The sequence below is a fragment of the Rutidosis leptorrhynchoides genome, chromosome 1 (assembly GCF_046630445.1).
Source record: "Rutidosis leptorrhynchoides isolate AG116_Rl617_1_P2 chromosome 1, CSIRO_AGI_Rlap_v1, whole genome shotgun sequence".
NCBI classification, from domain to species: domain Eukaryota; kingdom Viridiplantae; phylum Streptophyta; class Magnoliopsida; order Asterales; family Asteraceae; genus Rutidosis; species Rutidosis leptorrhynchoides.
Window position 1 is genome coordinate 101,158,690 of NC_092333.1, and position 26,400 is coordinate 101,185,089.

The 26,400-nt window shown below is 32.6% G+C and overlaps 1 protein-coding gene and 1 long non-coding RNA gene across 4 annotated transcripts; one reads left to right on the forward strand and one right to left on the reverse strand.

Moving 5' to 3' along the window:
* Positions 1-11,518: 11,518 nt before the first annotated feature.
* LOC139863609 (uncharacterized) lies at positions 11,519-13,819 on the forward strand. Of its 3 annotated transcripts, none has more exons than XR_011764437.1 (5): positions 11,519-11,561; positions 12,023-12,119; positions 12,783-12,873; positions 13,154-13,232; positions 13,620-13,819. It is a non-coding gene; the product is annotated as an uncharacterized lncRNA (long non-coding RNA). The 3 variants fall into 3 exon arrangements; XR_011764438.1 differs by lacking the exon at positions 11,519-11,561 and adding an exon at positions 11,601-11,677; XR_011764439.1 differs by lacking the exon at positions 11,519-11,561 and adding an exon at positions 11,650-11,757.
* Positions 13,820-20,667: 6,848 nt separating this feature from the next.
* Positions 20,668-25,775, reverse strand: LOC139863616 (probable trehalose-phosphate phosphatase F). The gene is made up of 10 exons (XM_071852231.1): positions 25,692-25,775; positions 22,932-23,319; positions 22,706-22,846; positions 22,424-22,621; positions 22,177-22,335; positions 21,997-22,074; positions 21,820-21,889; positions 21,189-21,259; positions 21,000-21,092; positions 20,668-20,894 (listed from the first exon to the last, which is right to left on the reverse strand). Exons 2-10 carry the CDS (start codon positions 23,220-23,222, stop codon positions 20,838-20,840), a joined length of 1,158 nt encoding a protein of 385 aa, XP_071708332.1. The 5' UTR covers positions 23,223-23,319; positions 25,692-25,775; the 3' UTR covers positions 20,668-20,837.
* Between the last annotated feature and the right edge of the window lie 625 nt (positions 25,776-26,400).

The window sequence follows — 26,400 nt, forward strand, 5'->3', positions numbered from 1 at the left end:
CAATTTTCACGTAGCTAAAATGAGAAAAATTATCCAATCTTGTTTTACCCATAACTTCTTCATTTTAAATCCGTTTTGAGTGAATCAAATTGCTATGGTTTCATATTGAACTCTATTTTATGAATCGAAACATAAAAAGTATAGGTTTATAGTCGGAAAAATAAGTTACAATTCGTTTTTGTAAAGGTAGTCATTTCAGTCGAAAAAACGACGTCTAGATGACCATTTTAGAAAACATACTTCCACTTTGAGTTTAACCATAATTTTTGGATATAGTTTCATGTTCATAATAAAAATCATTTTCTCAGAATAACAACTTTTAAATCAAAGTTTATCATAGTTTTTAATTAACTAACCCAAAACAGCCCGCGGTGTTACTACGACGGCGTAAATCCGGTTTTACGGTGTTTTTCGTGTTTCCAGGTTTTAAATCATTAAGTTAGCATATCATATAGATATAGAACATGTGTTTAGTTGATTTTAAAAGTCAATTTAGAAGGATTAACTTTTGTTTGCGAACAAGTTTAGAATTAACTAAACTATGTTCTAGTGATTACAAGTTTAAACCTTCGAATAAGATAGCTTTATATGTATGAATCGAATGATGTTATGAACATCATTAATACCTTAAGTTCCTTGGATAAACCTACTAGAAAAGAGAAAAATGGATCTAGCTTCAATGGATCCTTGGATGGCTCGAAGTTCTTGAAGCAGAATCATGACACGAAAACAAGTTCAAGTAAGATCATCACTTGAAATAAGATTGTTATAGTTATAGAAATTGAACCAAAGTTTGAATATGATTATTACCTTGTATTAGAATGATAACCTACTGTAAGAAACAAAGATTTATTGAGGTTGGATGATCACCTTACAAGATTGGAAGTGAGCTAGCAAACTTGAAAGTATTCTTGATTTTATGAAACTAGAACTTTTGGAATTTATGAAGAACACTTAGAACTTGAAGATAGAACTTGAGAGAGATCAATTAGATGAAGAAAATTGAAGAATGAAAGTGTTTGTAGGTATTTTTGGTCGTTGGTGTATGGATTAGATATAAAGGATATGTAATTTTGTTTTCATGTAAATAAGTCATGAATGATTACTCATATTTTTGTAATTTTATGAGATATTTCATGCTAGTTGCCAAATGATGGTTCCCACATGTGTTAGGTGACTCACATGGGCTGCTAAGAGCTGATCATTGGAGTGTATATACCAATAGTACATACATCTAAAAGCTGTGTATTGTACGAGTACGAATACGGGTGCATACGAGTAGAATTGTTGATGAAACTGAACGAGGATGTAATTGTAAGCATTTTTGTTAAGCAGAAGTATTTTGATAAGTGTATTGAAGTCTTTTAAAAGTGTATAAATACATATTAAAACACTACATGTATATACATTTTAACTGAGTCGTTAAGTCATCGTTAGTCATTACATGTAAGTGTTGTTTTGAAACCTTTAGGTTAACGATCTTGTTAAATGTTGTTAACCCAATGTTTATAATATCAAATGAGATTTTAAATTATAATATTATCATGATATTATCATGTATGAATATCTCTTGATATGATATATATACATTAAATGTCTTTACAACGATAATCGTTACATATATGTCTCGTTTAAAAATCATTAAGGTAGTAGTCTTGTTTTTACATATGTAGTTCATTGTTAATATACTTAATGATATGTTTAATTATCATAGTATCATGTTAACTATATATATATCCATATATATGTCATCATATAGTTTTTACAAGTTTTAACGTTCGTGAATCACCGGTCAACTTGGGTGGTCAATTGTCTATATGAAACATATTTCAATTAATCAAGTCTTAACAAGTTTGATTGTTTAACATGTTGGAAACATTTAATCATGTAAATATCAATCTCAATTAATATATATAAACATGGAAAAGTTCGGGTCACTACATATGACTCACCAACAATTTTGTTGACTTTTTAAGCATGTTTATTCTCAGGTGATTATTAGAAAGCTTCCGCTGTTGCATGTTTACTAAGCGTCAAGATTTGGAATCATCATGCTTTTCTAAATAAATAAACTTGCATTCGGGAATTGTATTTGTAATATATTGTTGACAAGTATGTAATGCTGTGTGTAAAATACATGTATTTTGAGGAGATTGTCTTTGATCGACAATCAAAACTTATGCTTTTAAACCTTTATTCAATAATAAAGGTTATGGCTATTTTAAAATGAATGCAAGCTTTGAAAACATCTCATATAGAGGTCAAAACCTCGCAAAGAAATCAATTAATATGAAACGTTTATAATTAATATGAACGGGGCATTTCAGTTCAAGTGGTAGTAAGTCGCATAAGGAAGACAAGCAACCAACTAAGGAGTAGTAAAAAGGCTTGTAGTGGTAAGTGTATCATCTAAATCTTACAACCGTGAAGACATCACCGCTTGAACGTCAAACGTCAAGTGTTGTATTCTGTGAATTCCATTTTGAGACTTTATCATACTATGCTTTATGTGTAGTTGTTTTAGATTGATAAAATTTTGAAGTTAAAACAGGTTGCATCGAATGATAAAGTGGTTGGTAATCATCTGGGTCAATTGAAATGGGTCAAAATACTTAAAATTGTTGAAGGTCTGGTGCAGGGCGAGTGCGCGTCGAGCATAAGGTTGGTCGCCGCGCAGTAAGACATAAAACAGAAACATTCCAGATCTTGTAGCGGGGCGGGCTGCACAGTTGTTTTGCGCGCCGAGCAAATTTTAAAAAAAATGAGTTTAAGAGCGTTTCGAATAATAATAATAATAATAATAATAATAATAATAATAATAACAACAACAACAACAACAACAACAACAACAACAACAACAACAACAACAACAACAACAACAATAATAATAATAATAATAATCCGTAATAAACTATATATAACTTATTATAATATATTTTTTTTTGGAAAAGCAAACAAATATATTAGAACACTAAAAACAGCACAAAGAGAAACACATACAAAGTGATACGAATTGCAGCCCTAAATAAACGCTTGAGAAACCCTACGTATTTACAATTGAATAGCCTATGTAAAATAAGATTGTAGCATACCTAACTACCCCAATGACCAATCTAAGACGCGTAAATTCTAGAATTTGACAACCATTCTAGCCATTCGATTTTCTTGTCTTTAACCCGATGTGATATCCATTCAAATGACTTGACTTGTATCTCGTTTAAAACCAATGGTGGGCTCCAACTATCGCCTTTAAAAACCTTTTGATTTCTATTTTTCCAAGGGAGATAGCCGCACAACCATTCCATCGTTTGCCATAATTTCTTCCCGAATTCAGTCATAGGTTGTAGTGTATTGCCAGGAAACGTTTCACCCAAACTCAAATTTGATACATTACCAAGATTCCACAACTTATACACCCGCTACCGCACTTCGAAAGCATATTTACACAACATCAAGGAGTGATCCACCGATTCGATACCTCATCACAAAGAGGGCATCTAACCATGTGAAGAGCAATTCCTCTCTTGTCCAATTCCGTCCGCACATGTAATCTACGTTTTAAGGCTCTCCAAATGAAGATTTCAATTTTTTTTCGGCACCCAACTATTACGCAAAGTAGCTTTTGTTCCTGTTGTAATGTTGTTTGCAAGGCTTGAATCATCAATTATAGAGGATAGTTTTCGGACAGTTAAAATTCCATTGGTTGATTTTGTCCATCTCCACGAATCACAGTTCTGACGATTAAAGGAACAAGATGAAATTAAATTGATTAATTCTTCAAGCTCACCCAAGCTGCGCCTCTCGATTGTCGAAGCCAATTCCGCTTCCAGCTTGTATTTTCTTCATTATCTTCCAATCTATCCTTTATTGTAACCCTTTTATTAGCCTGTAATCTATATAATCTCGCAAATCTGTCCCTACGTCTACTGCCCCCGATCCAACACTCATCCCAAAACGCTGTATCTTCTCCGTTACCAATAATTTTTGAAAACGAGTTTGAAAAATTAATGCCACTGTTATCCATCTCACCACATGCAAAAATAATTCTCGACCAAGTACTCCCATATGGAGTCTGCTATGAAGCGTGAATGCTAGAAAAACCACCACATGAACCATAGAGACTTTTAATAATTTTTACCCATAATGCCCCCGGTTCGGTTTTAAACCTCCACTACCATTTCCCAAGTAAAGCAAGATTTTTACTATTAAGAGATCCGAGATTTAACCCCCCATTCCCGTATGGAAAAAGCACATTTTCCCATTTAACCCACGATATTTTGTTTTCTGACCCCGTCCCGCCCAAAAAGAAAGAATGTCTAATTTCTTCAAGAGTTTTAAGAATACATACCGGAGCACGATAGAGTAAGAAATAGTACGGGGGAGGCTATTAAGGACTGACTTCACGAGAGTAACCCGACCACCAAAGGACACCGTTTTAGCTTTCCAATCCGATAATCTACCCTTAAATTTTTCAATAACAGGCTCCCAATTTTTCGCCCTACTCATTTTAGCTCCAACCGACAAACCGAGATAATTAAAAGGCAATTTACCTTTTGAACAGTTAAACCATGTCGAGATGTTTCCTACTTCACTTTTCAATACATCAATTCCAAAAAGTTGACTTTTTGGTAATTTATTTGCAAACCTGAAGTTAGCTCAAAGCATTTAAGTAATTTCATTAGATTTTCCACATTAGTATCATTCCAATTGTCAAAAAAGACGGTATCATCCGCATATTGCAAATGAGTGATAATAACTTTATCTCGCCCTACCTCCACACCTTTGAAGACACCTTTTTGGATCGCAACATTGGTTAAGAAATTCAAACCTTTCGCCGCGAGTATGAACAAAAATGGTGATAATGGATCGCCTTATCTAACGCCTCGACCAAGATTAAATTCTTTAGTATAGGAGCCGTTGATTAAAATAGAAACGCTTGCCAACTTCAAACATGTCATAATCCATTTTCTCCACTTTTCCCCAAATCCCATACATTGCATAACCTCAAATAAAAAGTCTCAACTCAAACTATCGAACGCTTTTTCGAAGTCGACCTTAAAAACTACCCTTCTACTTTTTGTGGTGCAGATAATCGATGACCTCGTTCGCAACTAGTATATACCTTCCTTAAAAAAAACACTTTGCTCCCCACCTATTAGTTTGTGCATTATTTTTCTTATACGAATTGACAGTGATTTCTGGTGATGTATAAGAGTTTGTTCATGATGCCGGTGAGGATGTCAGAGATACTTGCTTTTTAGATGTTCTGTTTCTTGTGGATGATTCAGCTATGGTGGACAAGTCTGACAACTCGTGCTTCCGTGATACGGTCTGGCAACTCGTTCTTTCGTGATTTTGGTCAAGGCAGTGTTGTAAATCTCCCGAGATCTCCCCCGAGATCTCGTTTTTAGAAGGCAACCGAGACGAGATGTTCATCTCCCGAGATTTCTCGGTCAACGGGGTCAAACTTAGTCAAAGCCATGATTTCTCGGTTTTTTTTGCCAATTTGTAAAATTTTCTTGTAAAATTCGTAATTTCTAAGATTTTCTCGCTCATTTCTTGGATATTTTTGTAAAATCTCGTATAAATGTATATAAACATACATATATTTATGTTTTTATGTGTATTTATATTAAAAAAACTATAAAGTCAAAGTAAGTCAACGTCCGAGATCTCCCCGAGATTATTCCGAGATGCCGAGATCTCCATAAAAAAGTCCAAACGAGATCTCTCCGAGATCCGAATTCTCCAACCTTGGGTCAGGGGTAGAACATGTAATGGAAAGATAGGTGCACCCGCCCCATCTTGATTTCAAGAAAAAAAATACACTAATTTTTTTTTATTACTAAAATTGAAGGTTTTTATCAGCGTTTACCCTTGTCAATGAAAGTTTTTTCAGGTTTGAACAACCACCCATCTATAGTCGGGTTCAAATTCTACCACTGATGTTGGTGCCTCAGGTAAATCGGTTAAGTTCATTAAGGTTGAAAAGATATTAATTAAGATGAGTGTTTAGGGTTTATCAAGTTTATGGTGAGTATGGAAAATCATGGGTTGCTTTTCCCCTTCTTAGTTCGATCGTTTATGGTTGCTAATTATTTTTTAAGCTTAGTTATTTGGTTTTCGTTGTTTTAGGGTTGTTTTGGCTTTTTTTTTTTTTTTTTTTTTTATGTTGGTGTTTGATTTCTTTCATCAAAGAGGCATATTTTCTTTTGAAAAAATAACTAAAGAAAAAAACTATATATAGACATATATGTATCTGATAAAGACGCGAGATTGGCAGCTCACATTGGAACCGACAGATTTAATTTACGTAGTTGTGTAATTTTATTTATAGCCTTGATTGATGGATTGATGCTTACGTTTTCGGCAAACGATTCCAAACATTAGTAATAGTCAAAGTCAAAGACGGACGTTTAGGCGCATGGTATGGCATTTTTTTAATAGCACATTGTATGGCATTCTAATTCTCCAATACGGCTCTAGTTATTGAGTCGACAGCAAGCGTCGATTTATTGACGACTTGACTGACCTTTAGAGCCAAAAGTAAATTTAAGGCAGTATTTAAAACCCCATGAAAATTTGATTTTACCATTTTCATAGCGTCTCAATTTTATTTATTTTTGTAAAAAAAAAATTCCTACTTATTGGCCGGAGGTCCACTCGGAAACAATCTCTCTATCCATCGAATAGGGAGAGGGATGACTTTCTCTACTTTTGAGAGTGTTTCCACTCTGGGTGGAGAAATGACTTGTCTTTATTCTCGGATAGGAGAAGGATTGTCTACATCTCACCTCCCTCATACACCATCTATGTGTTATTGGATTTTGTTGTTGTTGCTCGAACAGTCGAACGAGTCTCCCATTTGATAAAACGATTCTTATCCTTAAATAAATATTAGTATGATATGATTAGATCATGATTATTATGAAATGAAATAATGAGGTGGGAACCTGCGATAAGTGCATTAATATTCTTCTTACGACGAGATATATTTGAGGTATGTTTGACAAAACTAGTTGGTAGATGAGGAGTATTTTTAGCTTGTAGTTGGTATTTTTTAGTTTTTAGCTCGCAACTTTTAGCTGATAGTTGGTAGCTGTTAGTTTTTTAGATATATTTTGATTTTTGATAGAATAGCTGAATCTGCTAAATAAATAACAATATGACAAAAAACTAAAGAATAGTTTTAGTAGTTTTTAGCTTTTAGTTTTTTTCCTGTGTCTAAAAGTTTTAAGCTCTTTTAACTAAACAGAGTTTTTTTTTATTAAATATAAGTATTTTAATAAAAGTTAAAAGCTCCTAAAAGTTAAAAGCTTCACACTAAACACATCTATACAATAATAAGACATATTATTTGTTATCATAATAACCATATACATATGTATTTTCCTATTTTCCTCATGCCTATGGAGAAGTGAGAAACACTGATCACATCAATATTTACTTTTTTACAATTTTTATAACTAAAGCAAACGTGGGTTTGGATGAACCCTTACTTTTGGTTTAGGTGTTACATGCTAATTCGGTTTTGTTTCTTTTTTGATATGGGTGTTAAACTGTTAATATGTTGGTTTGTTGATTCTCGTTTATTTTGTTTCGTTTGCTTGTTGGAAATTTGGTGAACGTTTTGTTAGGCATTGGCTTTGTTTGGGCTCAGATCGTGGGTTAATTCCTCCTCTCCGGGTACCTTTATTAGTAGCAAGTCTGCCAATGTACTATCGTACTCTTTTACGTCTCGAACAGGTAAAGGTGTGCACGTTGATAAAGTGGACGATATAACTTCTCGTTCGAATGAAAGAAATCGTAAGGGTTCATTCAAAGCCGGTTAATTCGGTTTTGCTTCTTTTTAGTTTAGGTGTTAGTATTTTGGTTTCTTGATTCCCGTTTGTTTCATTTCATTTGCTTATTGTAATTTGGTGCTCATTTTGTTCGGCTTCGGCCATGTTTGAGCTTGGATAGAGTTAAATAATTCTTAATTTGGTCTAGTATTTCTTACTCATTTCGAGCCCATTGTGCATCGTTTGTATGTTCCGGTTTATGGATCCTTCATTATTCGATGAAAGTTTCCTATATTTTAATAGTAACCATTATTTTGGTCGGAATAAAAACAATGAAGAGAAAGGAAACTTAAGAGAAATGATGTCTTTAAGTTTTTATTTAGAAAATAAGTTTGTCTCGAAGAACCAACAAAGAGGCCCGTCCTCTTATTGTTTGTGTCAATACTCAACTTGTCAGGGCGGCCACTTCGCGATATTGTGCCAATTCCAGTTTTGAACTACCGCATACTTGTTTAAAAGAAAACTCTTAACTATGTCCGGAAGCTAGAGCATGTCCGGAGCGTACCACTCTGTCACTAGAAGATCATTCAATCGATCTTTGTAAGTAAGTAACACTTTCATCCAACCCTTATCTCATTTTCCTTCTATCGTCGAGGAAATGTCGGGATGTTGTTAAGGCCAAAAAAATTTTTATCTTACATTTCTTACGCTCAAATAGAAATGAAATTCGTGCTCAGTTCAAGTCATCTGTCTTTGATGGGTTTAGCTCTCGAGGTGTACTAGCTTTGATGAGCTAAGTGAAATGGAAGTCGATTTTGAATTAGGTACGCTTGCCCATGTCGATTACACAAAGGGGGTTGGTAAGAACTGAGGCACAATGCCCCTCTTAAGTGGGCCTACCTGTGAAGCAACACGAATTTGCCCCTTCTTTATAGTCGATTTTGAATCGTGCTGATAATGTGTTGATATTTAGTAGTTTATAACTACCTTTAGTAACATATTCTCCAATTAAGAATTTGTAATTGTATGTAAGAATAACTAAAGGAAGTATACTATAAGGAGTATCTTGAAATTAGTGCATCTGCTTACATTCATCGGTGTACATTTATACTACTTAATTTACTGTACAAACAATGTTCGTATTTATTATGCTAGTAGATCGTTTATTACTTAAGTAGTTAAAACATTCTGTAGCCATCAAATTGATCAGACACACTTGAGTTTTGAAGATATATATCATAACACATATCTTGACTTTTGTGTACATATTATAACAATTACCATATTATATAAGTAGGTCTTTGTCGTTGTTGTTGTCGTCGTTGTTATCGTCGTCACAGCCGTCGTCGTCGTCATCATTACTAATTATTATTATTATTATTATTATTATTATTATTATTATTATCCCTATTACTATTTTACAAAGTTACTACTGCTACTTGTGAGATTACTGTAGCGATTGTCCTGAAATGTCTTTTTCAATTTTTTTTATTATTACTATTATTATTAAACTTCTAGTTCCATGTTTGGAATTTCGGAAGGGCAAGTAATCCAATCTTATATGCTATCGTACACAACCCATCAGAATAACCCATCAGAATTATCCTCTGTTATTTTCAACCCTTCACTAGTCACCCCAAAATTCGAACTCGGGACCTCGTAACAGTTGTTATTATTATAATTCAAACTAATAATAATTTCAACTAGAAAAATATTTGACCGCGCGTTGCGGCGGTTTAGTTTGGTTGTGTTCGGGTATGCATTGTTTAATACCTTATTTGAAAATTGATTTGTGTATGGACATAGCTAACATATTATTGATTATGTAACTGGTTATGCATAACTACTGAGTATATAGGTACTGCTTATTACATATGACAACTACTACTTACTACTTACTACTTACGACATACTTACTACTATATATATTTGGATATACGTTGCTTGATACTTAATATATCTAATGGCCCCCGCGTTGCGTTCGGTGGAACATTTTAACATATTTTAAGAAACTAATGTTGACCGAAAAGTGAGTAAAAAAATTGCGAAAAATGGGAGAGAAGAAATCGAACTCGAATCTTTTTCTTACAAACTCAAGAGTTTACCACTTGCTCTAGCCATCCACTTGATATAATTAGTTGAGTTTGTTTTATATAGGGTTAAAGCCACAAATTGACTATATACTTTCTCAAATGTCCCGATGTTACCCATATACCCATTTACGTCCCACTATCATCTACAAACTTTCAAAAAATGCACCGATATCGTCCACTATACTTTTTTTACATGTAACGAAAACAATTGATGACGTGACTTCTAAGTAGTCATGATACGTCGGTGATACATCGGAACAGAAATTGAAAGTATATGGGCGACATCGGAATACAACTGAAAGTATATGAGCGACATCGGGACATATAAAATGAAAAAAATTTAAATAATTAACTTTACCGGTTCAACAGGTAACCGGTAACGAAATGTTGACATCGGTACATTTTTTGAAAGTTTGTAGACGACAGTGGGACACAAATGGGTATATGGGCGACATCGGAATATTTGAGAAAGTATATAGCCAATTTGTGGCTTTAACCCTTATATATATATAATTATTAAATATATACAACTTTCCAAATTAATATAATAATTATTAAATAAAACCACCCAATTTTTTGACGGGATTTATATTTTTATTCGATGCGAGTTAGGTTTATCCATCATCACCATTAAACTCGAAATAATTTTACGAACAATATGCAACTAATTATATTTAAAACAGAGCGTTTTATGTTATACTATATATATATATATATATATATATATATATATATATATATATATATATATATATATATATATATATAATATAGTATAACATAAAACGCTCTGTTTTAAATATAATTAGTTGCATATTGTTCGTAAAATTATTTCGAGTTTAATGGTGATGATGGATAAACCTAACTCGCATCGAATAAAAATATAAATCCCGTCAAAAAATTGGGTGGTTTTATTTAATAATTATTATATTAATTTGGAAAGTTGTATTTTAACCTCGAAGTTTCTCAACATTTTCAACATTTACCCCTAAATAATTACATCTTGTACCCTTAAACTATTTGACATTTTGCTCAAACTTTCTTTAGCCAAAACACACACTCTGTCAAATGAAACGATCAAAATCTTGATAACTATTAGTATATATGTTAATAATAATAATAATAATAATAATAATAATAATAATAATAATAATAATAATAATAATGATTATAATAACTTATTTAATTCATTAATAATATTAGAGGATGAAGAATATGTTGTTTTACATTTACGTTGTGTGTAGAGTCAACAAATCATTGGTTAAAAAATTAATCAAAAGCACATTTTTCAAAATTTTAAATTTTTTTATAATAATATGAACCAGTAATATAGTGCTTCTACACTCTACTAGATGTATAATAGTCTTATATTCAATTTATTCATAATATTTCTATTTCTATTTCTATTTCTAGTTCTATATATATATATATATCTATAGATTCTATTATAATGCTAAAACGATGACATTATAAAAAAACAATTTTCTTTGATAAAAAATTTTAAAATAAAAAGAAAAAAATCTAGACACTCTAGATGATGATGTGATAAATCCTATTTAATTTATAATTAATAATTATTTTATTCACATATATAAAAATACGGAGTAAAAACTGTTCAAAAAACCCTACGTACAAACACCGCATGCCTCTCCTCTTCATCATCTCTGCTATGGATTCAATTCCTCAGGTAAATATCATCTCTTTCTCTTCTTGCAATTAGGCTTAAATCAACTCAACGTTTTACATATAAAAAGTTTTGACGGCTGAAAAAAACCCATCGTTTTGATGGCTGAAAAATCAGAGGTTTGTGAAAGTGGATCTCGATCATATACCAAACACAATCGCAGACTTGATATTCCAGTTTTGAATATGATTTCAAATCGGTCGAACAACTTTTCATATTGGGTTTTCAATTTCAATTTTGGATATTATATTAATTTGTAATTGTATATATTTAATATTAATTCAGTTATATGTAATAATAATTTATAACACTAATTATTTGTTATGAAGATCAGTATCCTCTTTTTAATAAGGTTTGTTTGAGTGATACATATGTATTGATTTACATGTGGAATATTTGCACTCCAAGTGCTTAATTAATTGCTTGAATGAATGATTTTTAATAAGGTTTTAATTCGAATGCAGAATGATCTTCATCTTCTATTCAACATTTCAATCAATCGTATCCGCTGCAAGTTTTAGCAACAATCCATAATCGCTAATGTACTTGGATTCATATCAGGTAATTACCTATGTTCATAATTATTGAAAATTCGAAATAGTTTCAAGTATATATATATATATGTTCATTGATAACAATATTTATACTTTATATCTTTGTTGGTTGGATGTTATTTGTAAAGTATGTTTTTCTTTTCTGTTTTTTACCTTTTGATCCCATTTTACTACACACAAATAGTGGGTTCAAACCCCCTTTGGATACTCAGACTTTTTTTTTTTTGGTGTTTTGGTTGCAATTTTTGCCACTGTTTCTTGGTCTCAAGGTTTGACTTTTTTCAACTATACTTCCAATTAATAAAAATATAACATATCTGAATGTTTTGACTTTTTTCAATTACTTCATTTGAATCTAATGAATTTGAGTTTGAATTCTTTTGCTAATAATTACTCTGTATCACGTTTCTCTACAAATACAAATCAGGGTTCCTTTTCACATTAGGATTCCTTTTCACATAGTACCAGTTCATCATGTCAGATTTTAAAATTCGTAGCCTTTTTGCAACTGTTGTCGTCGTAAATGTTGACTCAAGGTTGATGAATGATTTGCCTTTAACTTTTGTAAATACACTGTCTTTTTCTTTATGTGTTAGCTGCTATTGATACGCCATTTACTATTTCTTTCATTATTATAAACTAATATATATACTAAAGCTGTTGATACCAGAATATGTATAGCACCAGAAGCTCTTGATAACAACTTACTCTATGTGCGCATGCTACAGATCCTTCAATTCAAAGGAATCTTGCTTAATAAGGTTAGTATTATGGAGTTAATTCTGTTATATGTGGGGTACTTTGTACTAATGAGGAAGTCTGAGTGAAAAATAAATGGTCCAAAATAAAAAAAGACTGTGGATTTTGTAACCCCTTGGAAGAAGGTGCTACATTATTTATAACTAAAATCTCATGTTAAGCTAACATGGGCTCATAAAATTCTCATGCTTTGTTTTCATTTTGTTGTGTGAAGTATTGCTTGATAGTAGATAAATATATGTTTATACATAATGTATTAAGCTAAACATTCTTCTGGTGCAGGTTAAAGAATAGTTCCAAAACTAATTTCTCCGTGCGCTTTGAACCCTTATGTGGCTTAATAATGGCATCAGATTCATGTGTATGTTTCTTTCTTATTACGATGCGTTACATTGATCTTTACACGCACTGTTTTAGTTAGCTTCATTATATCCATGAAAATTTTCTTTAATCATGTGTCAACGTGGCAAAATGGGTGGATCTTTACCAAAATTTTTATTCTTTTATATTGGTTCTTTTTTATTATAGTCTTTGGTTATTTTTATCATGAGTATGCTTTATATTTACGGAAATGAACTCGGGGTATTTGTGCAGAGCATTGTTACTGACCCTGATATAGGAATATAAGATTTTCACTTTTTTCTTCACATGTTCTTAATCTACATTTGTATTGTAATCATCTTTTGTAGCCTTTAGTTACTTTGTCACTTTTTATTCATTTTTCTCATTTAATGAGTTTCCCTAGCAGATTTGTTTGAGGAATTTTAAAGGTCGAAATGAAAGTGAAGGTAGTTTGGAGTAAGGTACGTCATTATGTTCGATATGATTTGTAAAACTGCAATCCCCTCATATTTGGTAAGACGTGTGTTTTTTTTTTTTTTTTTTTCAATTGTACCGAGTAATTTCTTTGTGTTGGCATAAAGATATTAACAAGTTATAATGGTCTATTCTCTCTATATGAATATTTCTCTTATTTTAGTTGATATTCAATTACGTTGGAGCTATACAGGTTTTGATTCAAAATTCTTATACAGTATTATTATTATTATAATTTTTTTTGCGTTAATATGTAGTTTGGCCATCACTATCTCTAAGTTATAGTTTTAATGCATAGGTTGATTATTTGGAATTTGGTACCTCCATGTGTTCTTAATACAACTTGATATCGTTTTTAATCACTTTCTATGTTTTGAGTCTGCTTTTGTGAATACTTACTATTATTTGTTTTTATAGCACACAATTCCAAAAGGATCTGCATAAAGGCAAGTTATAAATGCATGTCGTTTTTTCTTATTTAGTTTACTGTTGGAGTCATGTTTCTTACTTGGATACAAGCGATGTAGTCACGTAACCAAAGTATCCCCGTGATCTTTTCGACCTTCTTCTTGAATCATATAAAGCACCTAATAGAAATACATACTAAGCATCTAATAGATGGTGATAAAGGTGGATGTTTGCACGATTTATTTATAATTGTGATGAATGTTTGCATGATTAATTTATAACGTTTTAAAGATAATGAAGTATAGGTTTTTATAACCATTATTTTGTTAGTCTTATTTTGTAAGTATTTCTTTTAATAAACCCGTGAATTCACGGGTCCTTAAACTAGTATATATACTAAAACACCAACCAAGTTTAGTCGATTGATAAATTTAAAACAACAAAAAAAAAAAAAAAAAAAAAAAAAAAAAAAAACACACACCCTCAGACTATGTTTAATGTGTAAATTTTTTAGGGGTAAAAAGTGTAAAAAAAAGATTTTATTAACAAAACTTAAAGAAACTCCACCAAAATTTTTATCGGACCGTATCTTCCCGCTCGTCAAGAGTTAAATTTCTCCGACATCATCGTTCAACTCGAAATAATTGCACGAACGCAATGCAACTAACTACACGCGAAACGGACGATTTCTAAAAAAACGATATCTGCCATACGCCTGTACATATGTATACACGTATGATAAACAACACAAACTAACTACATCATATTGATGGTTCCATCCCACTTTTTACGCAATTTTTCAGGCGTCAAACAAGTGCACACCATTAAGTATACTAGGTACTACTCACGTGTATCCAAACACACCCGCAACAACGCGTTTTTAATTCTGTAAATACATAACGCTGCGTTAAATATGAATATGCAACCGAATGATCCCGCCAAATCGCGTGGGCAGATCCAGCTCTAGTTATTATTATTTCTAGTATAAATAGCCTCATATAGTATAAATAGCCTCATATTCAATTCACTCATAATATTATTATTATTTATTATTATTATACAGTATTGTATGAATTATTATTTTTATTATTTACATGACATTAGTAGAAACAGAAATAGAACAAACAATAAACATAATTGCGTAAAAATTCAAAAATCTACTTGTCAAGCCTCGACGTTAGTAATACGATTCAATAAACCATGTGAGTGTGACGTATATTTATTTTAAAACAGTCATCAACCTTCACCAACTACGAATAAGTTACAAGTTATTTAATAAATTACTGAGTATTACTTTATGGTTTTAGGTTATATACTATAATATAACAGCAAACCAATAATGTAATACACACATGACAATTACTAGTATGTACAGTATAATTAACACCACACCAAATTTTTAGCTAAAATGGTCAAGTTTTTCTCTATTCATGCAATTTGAAGGAAAAAAATATACTCTATCCAATTTTTTTTATTAAAAAGGCCATTTGAGAATTTTTATTAGAACTAAGATAAATTTGATAGATGTAAGTTTTACCTTCATATTTAAGATATGTTTTTTTTTTAACAGCGAATGAGATCACTCGAGGGGGACTAAACCACCTGTTGCGATCACCTCCCGTTTCGACTATGCTGATGCAGCGATAATAACTTCGCCTCCATCGTTGCTCGGGAGGAAACCTTGAAAACGATTCAAGAACAAGGTCAAGTAAAACCCCATCCCCTTTACCCCAAACGATATGGGAAATGTGCCATGTGTGGATACTTCATGCCACATCACAACTTCCATATTTAAGATATGTTTAATTGAATTTATTTGATAAACAAATGATCCAGAATAATACGGAGTAATTAAAAGTAGATTAAGAAGTTTTAGGATATTTAGTGATATTTTTTAAAGAACAATTATTTCAAAACAATATATAAATAAAAAGTGGACATTTATTTTGAAATATCGGTTTTTGTCATATTGAAATTTAAATACTCAAATTGAAGAAATTATTCTTAAATTGAAAAGTTCACCCAATCGTAATACACTGGTTCTTGACTTCTTTTTGTAGGGAAAAAAACGCCATTATCTCACCTTAAGAACAGAATACAACATTATCCACTCCCGTCTGATGGTACTATGTAGCCAGTCATATTTCTGAAGTGAAACTGCATTTATAAGGATGTCCGACTACAAATATTTTTTTTTTTTTTTTTTTTTTTTTGAAAAGCAAAGTTTATTATTATTAAAAAAGGAGTTACAGGGCCCTAAATATATCTATACAATATTGAAACGGAAATACAATTGAAGGAGACTATTAAATACAAGTAAACCAAAAACGAATACCATGAAATCTAGAGAGGGAGTAAGAACTTGAAGATACAAGCCGGAATAGAGAGGATAACAGTGGCGATCAAGCGCCGACAAAGTTATACAAACTATCCCGATTAATCAAACCCTCAATAGAAGAAATGGCATTCGCGGTTACACGTGAAAGAGGTCGGGATATTAGCCAATCCCAACGCGGTGTGAAGTATCCGCCACGAAGAAGGAGGGGTTGATGAGCCATTGGTGCCATTCGATTGTTTTCTTTTTGTGAGTTCTTTTGGAGATCCAACTATAGCTTTGTGTTTGTATTTCGGATAGGATCGAGGCTGAGGACCACGTTCTTTTGGAAAAGACTTTTAAGTTCCTATGTTTCCAAATTATGTAGCATGTAATCCATTTGGTTGCTTGCCATATTGAGGACCCGAGATTGGAGTTAGCGAAAGGTTGGTTGTTGATGATGACGTCGTTAAGATTGGATATTAAAGATACATCTTGGCCCCACCAATCGAGAATAAGTTTCCATATGAGTGTCGAAATGGGGCAAGAAAACAGGGTATGATCGGTAGTTTCAACTTCTGAATCGCATAGAGGACATAAAACGGAATTTAGGTCGATGCCCCTTTTGTCAATTTCGAATCTGACCGGGATCTTTTTTTGTATGGTTCTCCAGATAAAGATGTATACTTTTTGCGGCAGAAGTTTGTTTCGGGGTATTGATAAGTTTACCGCGTTATTACCAAGCCGAAGGGAGTTGATCAAAGAAGACAAGGATTTGGTAGTGAATGTCCCTGTGGGGTCTAAATTATATTTCCACGAGTCCTGTTTATCGGATAATGTAATGGAGGAAACTATGTTATTTAGTTCTGAGAATTCATTTGTGACCCGCCCGGTTGGGGGCCTTGACCAATTCCAGTTGCCGAAGGAATGTCCATTGCAATGTGTAATTCTTTCAGCGATCGAGGCGTCTTTGTTAATTTCAAGCATGTATAATCTGTGAAAAAGCGTGCTAAAACATTCTGAGCCGAACCACGTGTCATTCCAAAAATTGATAGAGACGCCATTCCCGAGGCATTTTGTAATGGAGGAGGAGAATGAGGCGCCCGTGTTATCCGCTATTTTTCCAGCTTTGATGATTTCTTTCCAAACCGTGCGACCTGAAATGTGCCTGCAAGAAACGTTAGAATCCAACCCCCCACCCCCCCCATAAATACTAGTAATAATTTTAGTCCAAAGTGCGTTTTTCTCATTTTTGAAGCGCCACCACCATTTACATAGTAGTGAAATGTTTTTACTAAAAAGCGATCCTACATTTAAGCCTCCTTTATCATAAGGTAGTAGTATTTGGTCCCATTTTATCCAATTAATTCTGTTATCAGAAGAGGACCCTCCCCAGAAAAATTTTCGCCTTTTAGATTCAAGGAGTTTAAGGATGGAAGAAGGTGCATGGAAAAGGGAGAAGTAGTATAGTGGTATGCTACTTAGAATAGATTTAATGAGGGTGAGTCTTCCTCCGAACGAGATTGCTTTGGCCGCCCAGTCGGAGAGACGTTTGTCAAACTTTTCCACGACTGGTTGCCATGAGGAAGGGTGTGATGAAGGCACACCGATGGGGAGACCTAGGTATGTGAAGGGGAAAGTTCCGGAGGAACAGTTAATATAATTTGCCATTTCTTCAATTTCTTGGGGAGGAATTCCTATACCGTATAATTTACTTTTTTGGAAATTGACTTTAAGACCAGAAATTTTTTCAAAGCATTTGAGGAGTTTGGAAATGTGTTTGGCATTTCTTTTACTCCATTCTCCGAAAAAAATAGTATCGTCGGCGTATTGAAGGTGGGTGACAGAGATGTTGTCATTGCCAACACTGATTCCACGGAGATGTCCATTAGACAAGGCCCGTTTAGTGAGTATGTTAAGGCCTTCGGCGACAATAATGAACAGGAAAGGCGAGATTGGGTCTCCTTGGCGAATACCTCTTTCGGGGTAAAGTTCAGCCGTAGGGGAACCATTGATTAGAACAGAGATAGATGAGGAAGAGAGGCAGGCACGGATGAAGCTAATCCATTTAGGACCAAATCCCATATAATGCATGGTGTTATATAGGAAGTCCCATTCGATGCAGTCAAAGGCTTTTTCGAAATCGACTTTGAAGATCAAACCTTTGCGTTTTTTACGTTTAAGTTCATCTATGATCTCGTTTGCGATTAACACGCTATCTAGGATGTTACGGCCTTTGAGAAAGGCGGTTTGCTCAGCCCCAATGACCTTATGAATGACTTTGGCAAGACGTTTAGATAGGATTTTGTAGACAGTTTATAGAGGCTTTGGGCTATATGTTTTCGTAACTTGGGTCAGTTTATTGTTACTGCCTGGATGTATAAACGGATTTACTTTAACCCTCTTAGCAAATACTCCGTAGCATCTTTAGCCCAGCGTGTAGAATCCAAAAGTGTTGATCCATTACAAATGTCCAGGCCCGTGTATAGAACCTAAAATTATCACGTAAACTTTAAAAATGTCATTGTATAGTGATACGACATACATTCAGTATTAAATAATCCTTATTTTCATAATGATTATCCATTTTTCTATAAAGAAACTGACCGGCACCGGCCAGAAGTGTGCATATTCGAAAATATTATCAATAAAAGGATGACTTATGAACTGAACCGACACCATGATAAAGTGCAGGATAGAAGAATTTCGGATAGAACTTGAACTGGCATGCCGGGTGGATAGTGTCTGTGTGGAGGTTACCGTGAAGGAACACTTGAAGAATAGTGTAGGCTGTGTTTACATGTAAGTCCTCTAAACTTAGGTAATCGTGGGTGCTATCTGGCAGCCTGCACACGTACACCAAAATATCTAGACAGTGAGACACGAGCGGAGCGTCTGTGCCACGTCAAACTAGAAAAGTTTGTTAAGCCCTATTTGTTACAATCACAAATGGTACATGTGTCACGTCAACCATTCATGTAACAAACTTTTCCGCCTATAAAATAGGCCCCTTGGGTCATTCATTTTATATAATTCGGTTACTATAAACTTACTCTGTCAAAATCACTACAAACTTCGTAGCTTACTCGATTCCGATTGGATTCAGGTCGTCACCGCTGTTCATTAATCTCATATATTAAACTGCTCAATCCTATTGAGTAGATTAATCCGATGAATTGTTTTACACCCTCGCAAATTCAAAGTGTGATCTGGTTTACACGACAACCAGAGTTAAAACCAATCGATTAATCTTATTTTACTCAAACTTGAAACTAGCAGTTTTAAGTTTGATCATTGTACAATTACATAATTGTCACTTCAAAACCATAATTAACATGAAAACTACATCAAGAATCGATGTCATACGACATTTTCGAATTTAGACGTCTCATTGTCAATTCAAATTAAAAAAATTTGTGCTTTTATTCATACACCAATGAAGGACTTGAAAATCTAGTCAACTCTAGCAAATTTTCCTACCGAAACAAAGGTGGAGTTCAGATTTTTGAGAGGCATAGAAGTTGATTTCTCGGCCACAAATATGGATGATGTTTATGTTTATTGGATGATGATCTGTGCACCACCAAAATTTAGTCATACACCACTAAATGTACATTAAATCATTGTCCTATACAACACTCTAATGCATATTTAGTGGTGTATGGCTAAAACTATGGTGTATGGATCACCTTTCATGTTTATTATATATAAGTGATACTATTCAAGAATCGAATAGGCAAGAACTATAGATGATATGTCAACATCTGTTCATGTAAATAAATATTTAAGGTGTCAACAAGACCAGTGGTCGATTAAGTTTATTGGTCAATTAACTCGTGGCGTCGATGCTATAGTTAAGAATACTATCAAATGATAAAGAAAGAACATCCCCAGTATACATCTATGAGCCAAAGATCAAGAAAGCACGATTTTCGTGTCACCACCACGTAGTTTATCAATTTTGGACGGTTTAAGCTTCTAGATTCAAAATCTTGGTCACGTAATCTTCTCAGATTAACAGTTACTTTATTTTAATGCACTTAACAACAGCCTTAAGTGTTCCGATTAAAAAGATATCAATTGCAGTTCTGTAATCTACGCTGCTACTGGTATAAGATAGACAGATTACCAATGCGACAATAGTGACATGACCGATTGGTCTCTCACCTGCAACAAAATAAATACAAGTATCCATCCATGTATACAAAGAGATTAAAAAAAGAATTAAACTAAAACATATGAACCAAACACTTAAATAAATACAGTAAAAATCCCAAAATGCTTATTCTCTGAAGTAAAAATATAATAAAACAACTTAGACTATAACAAAATAAAAACATACTTTCACTGCTAGACAAGCCTGCAGTTCCCACAGACCAACCACTTACTAAAACAAAACCTAAAGTTAAGACATAAATCTGTACCCAATCACCTCTTATCAACATGTCCCTTCCATTTCACCAGGCTCTTCAAAAACTCAGCAACCTAAAATTAAATATATTTATATAAACAAAATGTAACAGATTACACAAAAGGGGCTGAATAATCCCTTCTGTCATAATGTGTGAACGATTAAACAAGTAGGCGAACCTCAAAAGTGTCCCTTAGTGACAAAAAGGCTTTGCTTTCTTTCGGTATAGAAGACACTAAAATTCCATATCCAAGGTTTCGTTCTCTTAGAACCTAAACAAATATCACACATATATTAAAAACGAATTAGTACTATTCATCTGTTCAATGTATTTAAAAACATATACGGCTAGTTGATTAGTGTTATACCTTAAATGCATCTTCATCTGTTCTGTCATCCCCAATATAAATTGGAAGAACATCATCACTGTTGCTAAACCCTGTTTGCATTAGATGACAACATATGAATAAATCCAAATACTTATAGGTGCAAAGATTCCAATCATAAAAGGCAACATCCTTTTTTCATTGCTTTACAAAATCCACATTCCACATTACACTTTTTTACATTGTGGACTGATTCGTACACCACTTAAAATTATCCATACACCACTAAATATGCTTTAGAGAGTTGTACAATACAACACTGTGTTGCATATTTAGTGGTGTATGGATAATTTTGGTGGTGTACGAATCAGCACCCTTTTACATTTACTTAAAAAAGAAAATAAAAGAAAATAAAAGAATCTTGCATAACAAATCATATTAGCATCCATTCCATTTATAACTATGATAACAATTAAGTAAATTACAACTGTTACGACATAATTTTATTGATGTGATTTGTGTTCATATGAAATTACCAAAATACCCCTTCATTAGCTACATGAACCATTTTTCCCTTTTTCCTCTTATCTTACTATTGCATGAAAATTATGAATCAATGAATTTCAATGTTTAGATTTACATTTTTATGATTATGATATACAACAACACATACCCAATGATTCAAGAAGGAATTCAACAGCTCTTCCTTTGTCCCAATCAATTACCGGACGCACCTCTAAAACCTGCGAACAATTGTGACCTCAAATGTTTATAGGCAGATATATCAAAGATTATGATAAAAAAAAAAAAAAAAAAAAAACATATACGAGTAACATTGTTATGGTTTTACCTTCCGACCATGAGTTAGCCGCAAACGAGGATAATCATTTAAGACATCATGAACACGTTGTGCAACCATAAGCCAACTCTACAATCAATTTGACGATCAAAATGTCATCATAAACCATAAATCAAGGGACTAGTTTTTTTAAAGAAGCCTTGATGCATAGAAAAAAAAAAAGATCCCTACCTTCTCATCTACATTACGGTAATGTACCGAGGTACAAAATTTGTGATTTTCCACTTTTGCCCCTGGAATATCATTAGTAACATCAACAAGAGTTTTGAAAACCTCTTCAATCATGGGTATAAACTCTGTAGCTGGCTGGAACAAGTTTACTTCCTTTCCCTGCATAACCAAAACACGAAATTAGAAAAAATAAATTTAAACAATCATTATAGATTAAAATTATATGACTTAATTTATATCATAGTACCTGCTTATCAGTAGATCTAACACAATTCGAATGGTCAATAGACGATGTGTCCTGTACAGGAAACATGATATCCATACCATGACTACCTGCATAATACAATTCCGCTAGTCCTACTAACTCATAAACCTTGTTACGGCTTCTTCCACTAATTATTGCCGTTGGAAAATACTCTGCGACACCTTTCACAGCAGATTGCATCTGAAAATTATAGCTTTCAACATATTTATGTATCAAACAAACAAAAACAAGAACTCAGTGTTTCATATGTGAATAATGACTTACATCGGCAGACATAAAAGCGCGATCAGGATCATCTACAATTGGTGATAGTGTCCCGTCGTAATCTAAGAAGATCACTATCTTTTTATCTTTTGCATGATTTATGATATCATCAAAAGAGCTGAGGGCCGACGGGTACTTCGACTGCAAAAAGATAAAACATTATACAAATGTTCAACATGAAACATATTCTTATTACATAATAATAATAATATTATGTTAAACATACCATCCAAGAATTATACAGTATATCACTATCATCAGATATAAGTTCTACCCCGAAATCTTTAACTATCTTCTTACGAGGAGGTGAAGATGAATGCATGGCATCAAGCCAACCGTTTAAGCGTACATCATCCAATTTACCAGGTTTCTTTTTTGGAGCTGATAAAATACTCGAGGATAATGAAGGTCCGGATTGTGAACAAGGTACCATATTCGTACGAATTCCTAATCTTGATTTGTTTATAGAAGCAGAATCGGAAAGAACAGGAGACCCACTTTTGGGCTTCAAATCCATATAAAAAAAAAACAATTTAATCTGATCACACTCTATCGATCTTTAACGTTTTTTTTATCAAGAGTATTGGGAGTGTTACACATTAAACAAAAGCTTCCTGAAATAAGAAATACAAAACTTACATTATAACGGAGTAAAATTCAACAGTTGATTACAAAAACATTGTGTAAAGTAAGAAATTGACACCGACAGTATTAAGGTTTATGTGCATTAAGCCAAAAACATTGTGTTTTTTAATAATTACAATGAGCACAAAGTTGAGTGCACTTATGAGAAAGCTTTGTTCATGAAATCAGTATTGGTAGAAAAAGTTAAAGCTCTCTTTAACTACTATGAGATCATAAAAAGTAGTGAATATGTTTGTTATACTTTAATCATTGCCTTATATAACACATATGCTTTGTGTATTGTGTTTAAGATACATATATAGAATATTAACCTATATGGACATCATGTCTAAAAATATGATAACTTTCTACACCTTTATTTATGATTTTATGATAACTTACAAGGTTTCAACCTAACACATGCACATATATAACAAGAAGGTGAACTATTATTCATATTAAGAAGTTTAATAATATAGTTAACAAAATCATTATCATACAAATATGAAATGCCACACACCTTGATCTTGAACCTTATCCAGAAGAAAAGCTAATTAAAAGAGGTTAAGATCAGTATAGATGTAAGACATGTTTTGTACTTCAAAAGTTGCATCAAAAGTAGATCGAAAGATTCCATTTTTTATCATTAACAAATAATATAATATTAACACTAGTAAGTTAGATTCGTATCCAGCCCTCTAAGCAAATAGTTAATCAATAAAGCATGAGAAAGTGGAACTAATCAGCTAATTAAGCATAAATTAATTACCAAAAAACTTGAAACAATATTTGTTTAATTTCCCCCAAATAAACTTTGATTTTGAACAGTGTATTCACACATGTCACATGTCCCAAATATGGACCCTACAAAGTCGGAAACATGTAATTCTTTATGGATTTATTTGGCCAGTATTATAATACTACGTATGAGAAATATGATGAATTAATAATCATATCATATAATTAATATTAATATTAATTAATTACAATTTATTTTATATTATATAGAAACTCAATAATGAGGACAGTGTCTTAGAAAAATATAGAAATTAAAATAACCATATGACTCAGGTATCACAAGTTTGTTTTTATTGATGCGACTTCACAACCACCATTAACCGCAACCCTCGTGCTCTCAATATGTTTAATTTAAATAGCTTTATATAAATATCAACATCTTTTTTCTATTCACGATCACTGTTAAGATTAATTAATTACTATAAACACAATATATAAAAACAAAAATCGGTATCAAACAAAAACTGCTATGAACATATGAGACCACTCACAACATATAGTGATTGTGACCTGAAGTGATTTTTGTGTTTTTTAGGGGAATTATTGTGATGTGTAATGTTGTGGGATGAATGACAATGTTACGAGAAAACTTGTAAGAAAGTATGAAAAATGTGTTAAAATATGATTTGAGATGTAAGTGAAAAATTAGTAAAAAGTCTTTAAATATTAAAAAATGCACCTAATTTCACCGTACAAAGATGAACGACGCCACAGATATTTTTTCTTGAAAACACCCCATGGGGCACTTTGGGCTGCCTACTCAAATATAACGCACATTGTCTTTACTCACAAAAAGTGATCTAACTATTACTGTTCACATTTAAAAAACATGTATATTGAAAAACTATATACCAGTACCAAATTACTTTACTATGCAATAAGCATGAAAAGTTCGAATAATTCCACATAGAATGGAAGAAACTATCTTAGGAGCGAAAAATATACCCTTTGTGAACACGAAGGTTCACCGTGACACTATCTGTCACTCAACTTAGCAAAAATAAAATAAAAAAAATAGTAGAAAGTAATTGAAACTTTCAAAGTTTCATCATAAAGTAACGAAAATTTTGGATATTAAAAAATAAATCAAACTGCTTGACCATAATAACATTAATTGACTGCATCAACCTATTGATTCAAAAACACTAGGGTTGTCAACCTCATCTCTAACTTAATAATTCACAAAAACACAACACACACATGAATATCAATCAACTTTTGCATACAACAAAAAATTAAAACAGTGCGTAAAAATATTCACCAAAAATTTCGTTCAATTATCGTTTCGTATACCATATTACATAAACATGCTGATCATAAATAGAACTTTATCAAACATCTTAAATAACCTAAAAAATCATAATGAAATTGCAACAACAATGCACATCAATTACGCTGTAAAAATCATCAAATATATAATTAACACAATTTCAGATCTCAAATTTGATTTCTCTCACGTCGCAATTAATATTAAAAACCAAATATCGGATATTAAATAAATAACAATGCACATCGTAGTCAATAGAGATAATAATTGAGAAAGATTAGGTTTAATTAATTATACCTGATTGATTGAGAAACGAATGAAATTGTGCGACTGAAGATGATTTTATGAGAGGGAGAAAAAGGAATTGGTGTAATTAGGATTGTAGTCCGTATTTGAGAGAGAAAAAAGAGGAGGAGAAAATGGGAGGGAGATTGGGGAGGGTATTTATAGAGTTTGATTTAGGGCCCCAGAAAAAGACGTGCCAAACAAGCTACCTCCCTCCCCTTCCCTTTAGTATTATGGGTTATTGCGATAAGAAATACAGGCATGTACCTATTCATTTTCTTTAATTTTATTTATTATTACTCCGTATTTCATTAATTACTCCTACCAAAAAAAAAAAAAAAAAAAATTCACCTTTGGTCCCAAAATTATTGTTTCCTTCTCTAATTTATTACTCCTTCCGTCTCAAATCTATACTTCATTATTTCATTTTGAGATATTTCTAATTAATTGTCCACATTCATAAATGGAAAAGAATATTGTGATAAAAGTCTTTTGTGCCCGTACTTTATGCATGTATGACAAAAAGATACGTAAAAAGTAAGGGTAAAACTGGAAAGTAAATAGAAAAGTACATGTGACAGGTATTTTTTCTTAAACTGTGTTTTTATTCTAGAGACAATAGATTTGGGACGGATGGAGTATAAATATCATTAAAAGTTTAATTATGTCCATTTTAAATTTAGAAATTCAACTTTAAATATATCAATTAATTTATTAGTTA